The sequence below is a fragment of the Harmonia axyridis genome, chromosome 6 (assembly GCF_914767665.1).
Source record: "Harmonia axyridis chromosome 6, icHarAxyr1.1, whole genome shotgun sequence".
In the NCBI taxonomy this organism is placed as follows: Eukaryota; Metazoa; Arthropoda; class Insecta; order Coleoptera; family Coccinellidae; genus Harmonia; species Harmonia axyridis.
The window spans coordinates 498,340-509,015 of NC_059506.1; the positions used below are offsets into that span (position 1 = coordinate 498,340).

The window sequence follows — 10,676 nt, forward strand, 5'->3', positions numbered from 1 at the left end:
TACATATTAAAGAACAAATTTGATTACAAGTGGAGTCTAACATTTTCCATTGATTACAGAGCCATAAAACTTCATTTCCATATTTTCACACTGATGGCTCCAAAAATATTGAAGCAGATCATTATTTTTATTTTTATGAGATAGTTGGAGCAAATCAAATGCTTCATTTCATAAAGGAATTACTTTCTATCAGAATGCACACTTATTTATTTTGTATCCACACAATTATTTTGGAAATTGTTTTTAAATTTCTCGAAAATATGTATGGAACTTCAATATTCTGTTGGATTCTTCAAATCTTCGATGATTTTCATTTCATGCTAACCATAATATCAAATAAAATATCATAATAAAAACAACAGTGTAATCTCACTGTTAATAAATATTTTAGGTTAGAACATAGATTATTCGAACTGCTGTGTTTAAATTTGCAACACTCGAAATTTGAGGTTCAAACTTAAAACCACAGACTACTAGCACAGATTACTAGTTAGTCTGTGTTAGAACTCAGATGAATATTATTTATTTGAGAATGTGAGGTTGAATTGTACGTAATGAAATAAACAACGATATATTATAAATGCGATATAATAAATGAATGGATATAAATTATGAATATCAGAGCTAAGCTAATATGGGTGGTAATTCGTTGTGATTATCGAAAATGAAATAGAAAATCAACAGAAAAACATTTAATCTTTATCGTCAATGAAATTGGGATAACTCATTTATTGTATTATAAATACTACTTTGTTCAACAAATGGAATGTTAAAGTGAGTTTATGATGATTTTCCAATCTAGTAGCTTATTTCCAAGGTTCAAACTGTATATCTTATACTTGCGAAAACTTCAGTGTTCCGGTTACCAGGGGTGAATTGACTCATTATGAAAATTTAAAATGGCTATATCTTTTTAACAGGGCCGAATCGGAAAAAATGGTAAATGAAAAAAGTGTTTCTTTTGACCTCAAGAATCTTCGGTTAAAATATATGTACAAGTCAAAGACTCACCCTGTATGTTGAACTCATGGAAGAATGTCAATGCCTTCTGCACTTGTATTATAAAAAATATTTGCATTAAAAATAAACTTAAATCCATGCGCATTTCTAAGACATACTGTGAAGCTCTGATATATACATAAAAAAAGACATTTAATCAGAAATTGGTGGTTACCACAAATATCCGCTTTATCTTGGTGAACAAATTTTTTATTATCCCCGTATCACATTAGGCCTTCTTTGTGTCCATTTCTGAATGAGCATGCCTATTCTTGACTATTGGATCAAGCGAAATCAATTCTAATTCAAATGCCATATATGGCTGAGATTATTTTTGAAATATATTATTATTGTTTTATTCAGAACATTCATCTACATTTTTAATCAAATGACGCTTCATCAGTTAGCTTTAGGGGGATTGGGATGAAGAAAAATTTTTAAATAATTTAAATATATTACATTTTATTTACACAATATTTATTATATCAAAGATCCTTACAAAATTATACAATTAAAAAAAAGAAAACCTTCCGGATGGAATCGATGAATCATGATTCATCGATTCGATTTCATGTCAAATATCCGGAAGGTTTTCTCTATTATCAGTGATGTCCTACATAAGGGGCAGGACTCATTTGAATGCGCAACCCATTCCTGCAAGCACTCCTTATGATAACAGTGTACGCATCCCGTGAGGTATATGTCTCCTGATATGTCGCTGAGACAAACGCTACATTCTCCATCTAGCACGCCCCTAGAAAAAAAAAAATATACGTATTAATTTGTTGTTTGATAGGTACAATATGATTATTATTCATTTCATACACATTTCTAACACATATAGAATAAAAATTACACAGGTACAGTGCAATTATGATATTTCAAGAATTGTTAAAAAAATTTGATGTAAATCCTTACCTTTTCATAGATTCTATCACTGTTCTATTAAGTTCCTCCTCTGTTAAATTATAATTAACAGGGATGAAACAAATTGCGTCGAATAAATTTTCAGACATTGTGAATTTAAATTAAACACTGTTCTACTAACTTCTACTAAGTTTAGCAAGACACTGAATGAAAACATAGGGAGAACAGAACCATGAAGCTAAAGATCTTCATAGAGCAGATACCTTTTTCTTCTTCTTTTCTTTGGGATCTAGGATTCTATTCTCAAACTTATAATATTGATTTTGAACGATCAAATTGATGAAAACATTATAACAGTATGCCATTAAAAGATTAATTATTCATGTATTTCAAACAGAAAAAATTATTTGGATGAATATGTTAAAATTTTGATATATTTACTTGAACACAGATTCACAATTAGGGTGAAGATCTTCATAGAGCAGATACCTTTTTCTTCTTCTTTTTCTTGGGAAATTTTTTATTATCCCCGTATCACATTAGGCCTTATTTGTGTCCATTTCTGAATGAGTATGCCTACAGGCCTATTTTTGACAATTGAATCAAGCATCAATTAAACATTTTACCCTGATATATCAAAATGCAGGTCGACCAACACCATTTTTATCTGTTTGATGTGGCATTGCTCAAATTATAAAGGACACTTTCTATAACAGCGTTTGTGTTTGCAATTCATGTTTTGTTGATTGTGGAATTGTATTAATGGCGAAAATATTAATCTTTCAAATATTTATTAACAAATCATGAATATAACTTCAAGGTTTGAGAGAATTAATTCTGTCAGCAAAAGATTTTGAGGTTTCATGAGAAAAATATTCGCGAATTATCATTATATTTCGTTTCTTAGTTGAACTTTTCAATATTTAACCTAAATAATGTCATAAAAAATATGTTTCTTATTTTTGATCAGTTATAAAAGTACTTAAGAACTCAATTTAAGCATTATACTATTACTTACTAAATAGATAGTTAAATAATTCTTGAAATTTTTTCTTAAACTTTAAAACTATCCGTTTTTGTAACTAATAGATGGTTTAATAATTCCCTGAATGACTGTTATTATTAGATGAATAACATCAGTTTGATGTCTTCTAAGTATTCAAAATGTTTTTTAAGTCAAACTATTATAAATATCTTGCTTTTGAATCTTCTAATTATTCTTAGTACATTTGGACGTAATAAGCCGTGTAGTTTATTGTATTTTTAATAGGGAAATATCAAATTGTTTTCAAAAATGTGAATTCAAGTCGAATCATGTTGACATAATTTTTATTGAATTATATTAACAACCAGTTTTCCAAAAATCGTTAACTACCTACTTTTATGTTGAAAGACTTGAAATTCCTGTACTGATGTGAATTTTTCTTTCAGATATATTTTAGAGGGTTACAACGGTTGATTGTAGAATTGTATTAATGGCGAAAATATTAATCTTTCAAATATTTATTTACAAAACATGAACATAACTTCAAAAACAACTTCAAGGTTTAAGGGAATTAATTCTGTCAGCAAAAGATTTTGAATTTGTTTAATCTTTATTAGTCAATTATTTTTGACATAATATGTACATAAATGCCTAAATATGTACATATGTACATTCATGAAAGACATGTTACATGCAAAGTAAAATATAAAATATGTCCCATTCTACATTCCACACTACACTGTATTTTGTAAAATATTTGAGAATAAAACTACTCTTTTTGCGATAAAAACAGACGTTAATACATATGTGCTTTCAACACTGTCAGTTAAACAAAACAATTAGCATTTTAGACCGTCGTATTGCCGTGAAACCCCGAGGGGGACCACCTAACAGTATAGGTGAATCCTAGACGCGTTTCGTATAATGCGAATTTTTTCGGTTAATCGGGATTTTATTTTTCAATAGTTTGTTTCGGATTTTGGAAAATCGCGATTCGTATAATCGGGATTGTACTGTATATCTGATTCAATTCATCACACCGGTACAATTAAACATTTTAAAAAAGAATTAAACTGTCTTATCTTATCTGATGAAGTCACATTCATTTCAAGAATTATTCATCTAATAATAAATTAGATAGTTAAAAATTCTTAGAAATGCCAATAACCTCATTAGGTAAGCCATTATATATATATATATATATATGGCAAATAAACATTTTAAAAGTAGGTACTTAAGATCTCAAAAGAGGAAACGTCAAACTTTTGTTGGTTACCTGATGATGTCACGGTCATTAAAGCTAACAGTGTATTCGACTGCAGGGGCGGATCCAGGCGATGTCTGAGGGGGGGGCCATAGAAACTCACGGCTCATATCGATTAGCAAAATAGCGGAATTTTTGTTGGTATCTATCGAGACACGTGTTTTTTTATAGAAAGGTTTATTTTAGTATATCATATCAAATTCAGTTTTCAAAATTTTTGTAGTACAAAACACAAGTTCAAACAATTTCATGAATATATGTAGATTTATTTCATGAGAAAACTAATGGCACAAGAAAGTATGAGGTATAGAAAAAAATTAATATTTTTGCATAGAAATCAACATTTCAATTACCACAGTTAGAATGATCCGATTCCGGTCGAATATGCGCAGTTTTTTTCTTTAACGTGTTGCTATTTTGAAGGTTTGTTTATGTCCCTCATAGAAGCCCTAGTCGCTATTCGCAAAAAATTGAGACATTCGAATTTCACGAGCCTTTGTTGAAACAAATTTTTCACCAGCAAAATTGTTTGGCATGGACAGCAAGAGAGGTAATCACTTGGGCCAGGTCCGGACTATAAGGTGGATGCATAAGAACCTCTGGCGAGTCACTATCGATGTGTGTGGCCTTACGTTGTCCCTATGGAACACAATTCCTCTCCTATTGGTTGCTTCTGGGCGATTGCTTCCTTCAGGTCCGGACTATAAGGTGGATGCATAAGAACCTCTGGCGAGTCACTATCGATGTGTGTGGCCTTACGTTGTCCCTATGGAACACAATTCCTCTCCTATTGGTTGCTTCTGGGCGATTGCTTCCTTCAGAAGGTCCAAATGTTGACAGTACAGTTCCGAGTCAATATTTGTGCCTTAGGGGAGCAGCTTATGTAGATAATTCCCTGCCAAACCCACCAAATACATAGCAAAACCTTCCTGACCGTTTCCGACAGCTCACCGCTTTTTTACTAGGACCGTTTTCGCTTGACGTTGTCGGAAGTCATCCACTTTTCATCACCAGCCACCAACCGTTTCCAAAATAGGGTTATTTTGTTGCGATTCAGCAGCGATTCGCAGATGGAAATTCGGTCCAAGAAGTTTTTTGCGGTAACTCGTTTGGTACCCATACATCTAGCTTCTTCTTGAAACCAGCCTTATGCAAATGGTTCCAAACGGTTTTTTGTGCAATCTTTAACTCTTGAGCAATGGAAACAGGACCAGAAAATGTCCATGATTTTGTCGATATTTTCGTCAATTGGTCTCCAGCGCGTGATGCATCTTTGGCATAGAAATTACCGGAACGGAATCGACGAAACCAAAATTGCGCTTAATTGGCTATTACGGTATCAAGACCAAAAACACTATTTAAATTTTCAGCCGCTTGGCTCGCATTTTCGCCTTTATCGAAGAAACACTCAAATATAACGTATTTCTTCCTTGTTATTTTGTCCATCTTTAACGCGCGCTTGAACTAAACTGAGTAAACTAATCACAAAACTGTCGCAAAAGATAATGTGGTACGAAACCTCATCTTTCTAACGCCATGTAGTGGAACCCGATCGGAGCTATCCATTGGAAAAAATATTAAAAACTAAATAAGTGCATTTTCTTCGATGATTCAGGATACACTTTTATATTCATAAAGTCCGCGAGGGGGGGGCCATGGCCCCCATGGCCCCCCCCCTGGATCCGCCCCTGTTCGACTGGCTGCACCAATGCGAAATAAATCGAATTTTTTCAGTGCTAAATGACGTAATTAGTTCGAATTGATTCGCTCTGGTGCAGCCTGTCAATACGCTATAAGATGCATAGGGTTTTCTATGCATCTTAATTAAAGTATAATTTAACTTTCTAATAGCTATCTCAGATATCCATGATAATTTGAGAATAAACTAAATTTAGGTTCTGTTACTAGCAAATACTTGTTGTTTAAGGGCCAGCAATGAATAAATAATACGAAAAAAAATTATTAATAACATAAACAATTTTAAAATACTTGAAAAAAGTCTAAATTGATTTTTGCTTATCTGATGACGTCATGGTTATTAAAAGATTATTTAATTATCTACCAATAGATAGTAAACTCTTTCAAGCACACAGAATCTCCATTGAAATATAACCTGAAAGCACAGCCAAATTTTTTTTTTATTTTCTAAATATTTTTTTAGTGATTATTGGTAAAGGGGCAATAGAATGAAACGTAGTACAATCAAAAACAGATTTTTTTCTACTGAAGTACAGTTTTTGAGGTGGTATATCTTATGTACCACCATGCAATATAAGAAACTCATAACAGTATCGAAAATATTGAAGTTGAATAAAAAATTTTTATTTTGCATGATACTCAGCAAAACAGATTTTAGATTTTGACAGACATAATGGTACACTACAAGTTTTTTGTACTACAATGGTCACATCTTCTTCTGGATGCGTATATCGGCATGTGCGAATTATATTTGTTTTTTATTTCTGGATGCACGGAAGGAAATTGAAATTGTTCGATAAATATCGATACTTTCATTTCAGATACTATCGATAGTCGATATTTTCAATACCGCTACATGTATATTATCTATATTTAAGAGTATCAAATTCGCTATTTCTTAATATTTCGCACTATGATTTCGACCTCACGAAACTTATTATACTTTTTCATTCGGTATTATCTCTCAAAATTATTTCATTAAAAACTCTAGTTCCATTAGTCGAAAATCCTGATTTAGCGGACTCAAAAATAAATATGTAGAGCAGTTTTGAAATTCTACACATCGAAAATAAAAAGTTATGTCTCCACCTTTCTTGAAGCACAAGAAATAAATAGACACAATAAAATTGGAATTTAATTCAACGGCCGTTTTCAAATATCTTTCTGCACCTAAACGTCTGAACCATTTATTGGTAATTGCTGGAATTCCCAAGATCCCTTGTACCTACCCCATATTTACCTATTCAATAAGTAGTATTTTCAGTTTTGAAATTATACATATTGAAGATATGCGAACTACTAAATACCTATGTCGTTTTCAACATGATCTGTTCACGATTAATCTGGATTTTCGAATAATAATATTGAAAAATATCGAATTTGACACTCTAAAATAAATATCGACTACCTTCGATATGTAGAATTTCAGAACTGAAGTATCTACTTCATTTTGAAAACTACTAAATATGTGTTTTCACCTGAATCTGGTCACGATAAATCAGAATTTTTGACTAATTCAACTAGATCATAATATGTTTCGTGTGGTCGAAATCAATATGCGAAATATTAATCGTTTTCAACTGAATTTTATCACAATAAATCAGGATTTTCGACTAATGGAACCAGAACATAATATCTTCCGTCTGCTCGAAATCATGATCTGAAATATTGAAAAATATCGAATTAGATACTCTAAAATAGATATTGATATGTAGAATCGTAACACTAAAATTCTGCTTAACGAAAATTTTCCATAAAAATGGGAGCTAAATGTGTCGTTTTCAACTGAATATCATCATCTGAATCTTATTATTCATTTCATGTTAGAAAAACTTTTTTGAATTCAATAGAATTTTCTCACACCAAAATATTACCTACAGCGACATATATATCAATATATCGATATTTTTACTCTTACATATTTCGATAGCGTCAGAAAATATCGATTGTTTTCTGTCCCTTGCCCATCCCTAATCGAAATGACAAGTGTTCATCCATATTGGCGCTAAAACAAAATATAACCTAGATGCACGGTGGTACAAATCTTGAACACATACGTTCATTCGCCAGAATAATTTAGTGAAAATAATCCGAATGAAGGAAATTGAATATTCCAGAAAATAACGTTGGAAATCAGGCGGTGAATGTTTAAACACTGTGTTATATGAAAAACAATGTCGACAGCTCAGTTTACAGTCTACAAAATCAACAAGTCTGCAAGTTAGTTTTACAATTAACTAAATCAAATCCTCCACAACATGCTATGACTAAGATGTCTAAAAACATGGTGTATGCACTCGTCAATTTTTGAATGCAATGACATTCGACCAAATTGAGAATATTAGTTTGAATTTCAAATTGCGAGTGATGCCAATTAAAACATTGAAACAATTATGGCCCTCTTGGAAGTATGTCAATCATATGCTCTTAGGATGAATTTATGGAATAGCAAAAGAATAAAAGTATTCAATCTCAATCACATGAAAATTTGTCTAGTGGTATGTTTCGATGTGAGTTTGAATGACCCGAAGAAGAAGTATTGTTCGATAGCAGCAGTCTTTAGTGGGAAATGATTGTTGTCATTATAATGGGACTATTTTGTGAAAACTTTTTTAAACACGGGCTTTATGAATAATCTGGACTTTTCAAAAAGAATGTTGATTTTAGTGAAGTATCTTCTTATTATCAGAGCTGTGCCAAAGCTCAGTAATTTGTAATCAAATCGAGGAGTTGAGGTGAGCTTATTCAAATAACTTCATTTTCAAACTAAGTTGGCTAGTACTTCAATTCTAAAATCTGAGACATGACATCATAGTAAATATTCATTTCTGTGGTTTTTATTCCACAACAGAACAGAGTTGCATTCAGCCAAAGTACCCAATTTTTTGAATTTCACAGATAATTTTTTTTTTAAGATCAAGTTATTCGAAAACGGCGCTTTGTACGAGAAAATATGAAGAATACTTTTATTTTTCAAATTAGCCAAATATTCTTCAATGAACGTTCAAATTACTCTTAAGAGTTGGTTTCTTCGAATTTCTGGTATTTTTATGGGATGTAATGTTCATAATAAAGAAACAGAAGAGTGTGTATGGAATCTTGTGTTCGGGGAATAATAGCTTTTTCTGCTTCAGAAGTCGACGGAAAAAGGCGTCTGCTCGAAGGATAGGACTTCATAATCGGGGTGCTTTCGCAAAGCGCCAGACCTTGGAGGCTGGTGGTAGGTCGGCTTGGAAGAATTTGCCACGGAGAACTCAAAGGATGGAGCTGGTTGCTTAGCAAGAAGAACCTGCTGAAGGCCTCTCAACATCTTAAGGAATTGTGTACACAGTGTGCCTTTATGTATCCGTCTTCGGTGCCCTGCATCCTTAGCGCTTGCCTGGTCAGTCTGGAGCCAGATACCACCTTGAGGTGAGTTTGTCATAGAGAACATTAGAAATTTTAAAATTTGGTTTAGGTAATTCTAAAAATATTTTTTGTGAGGTAATATAAATAACTTAATATCTCCCATTTTTTATGGATGAATGAGATGTCACTTTGACATGTTATACATATATGTTGAACTCATGGAAGAATGTCAATGCCTTCTGCACTTGTATTATAAAAAATATTTGCATTAAAAATAAACTTAAATCCATGCGCATTTCTAAGACATACTGTGAAGCTCTGATATATACATAAAAAAAGACATTTAATCAGAAATTGGTTACCACAAATATCCGCTTTATCTTGGTGAACAAATTTTTTATTATCCCCGTATCACATTAGGCCTTCTTTGTGTCCATTTCTGAATGAGCATGCCTATTCTTGACTATTGGATCAAGCGAAATCAATTCTAATTCAAATGCCATATATGGCTGAGATTATTTTTGAAATATATTATTATTGTTTTATTCAGAACATTCATCTACATTTTTAATCAAATGACGCTTCATTAGTTAGCTTTAGGGGGATTGGGATGAAGAAAAATTTTTAAATAATTTAAATATATTACATTTTATTTACACAATATTTATTCCATGTCAATGATTATATCAAAGATCCTTACAAAATTATACAATTAAAAAAAAGAAAACCTTCCGGATGGAATCGATGAATCATGATTCATCGATTCGATTTCATGTCAAATATCCGGAAGGTTTTCTCTATTATCAGTGATGTCCTACATAAGGGGCAGGACTCATTTGAATGCGCAACCCATTCCTGCAAGCACTCCTTATGATAACAGTGTACGCATCCCGTGAGGTATATGTCTCCTGATATGTCGCTGAGACAAACGCTACATTCTCCATCTAGTACGCCCCTAGAAAAAAAAAAATATACGTATTAATTTGTTGTTTGATAGGTACAATATGATTATTATTCATTTCATACACATTTCTAACACATATAGAATAAAAATTACACAGGTACAGTGCAATTATGATATTTCAAGAATTGTTAAAAAAATTTGATGTAAATCCTTACCTTTTCATAGATTCTATCACTGTTCTATTAAGTTCCTCCTCTGTTAAATTATAATTAACAGGGATGAAACAAATTGCGTCGAATAAATTTTCAGACATTGTGAATTTAAATTAAACACTGTTCTACTAACTTCTACTAAGTTTAGCAAGACACTGAATGAAAACATAGGGAGAACAGAACCATGAAGCTAAAGATCTTCATAGAGCAGATACCTTTTTCTTCTTCTTTTCTTTGGGATCTAGGATTCTATTCTCAAACTTATAATATTGATTTTGAACGATCAAATTGATGAAAACATTATAACAGTATGCCATTAAAAGATTAATTATTCATGTATTTCAAACAGAAAAAATTATTTGGATGAATATGTTAAAATTTTGATATATTTACTTGAAC

The 10,676-nt window shown here is 31.9% G+C and overlaps 1 protein-coding gene across 1 annotated transcript; it reads right to left on the reverse strand.

Annotated features, from left to right (window-relative positions):
- Positions 1-9,917: 9,917 nt before the first annotated feature.
- Positions 9,918-10,419, reverse strand: LOC123682388 (probable E3 ubiquitin-protein ligase XERICO). Its single transcript, XM_045620985.1, has 2 exons — positions 10,281-10,419; positions 9,918-10,116 (listed from the first exon to the last, which is right to left on the reverse strand). Exons 1-2 carry the CDS (start codon positions 10,376-10,378, stop codon positions 9,918-9,920), a joined length of 297 nt encoding a protein of 98 aa, XP_045476941.1. The 5' UTR covers positions 10,379-10,419.
- Between the last annotated feature and the right edge of the window lie 257 nt (positions 10,420-10,676).

What these genes read in the sequence shown, in the direction of transcription:
- LOC123682388 (XM_045620985.1), bottom strand. Translation starts at nt 10,378, where the DNA reads ATGTCTGAAAATTTATTCGACGCAATTTGTTTCATCCCTGTTAATTAT. An exon ending in GTGATAGAATCTATGAAAAG is followed by an intron (nt 10,117 to 10,280) that starts GTAAGGATTTAC and finishes TTTTTTTTCTAG; the next exon opens with GGGCGTACTAGATGGAGAAT.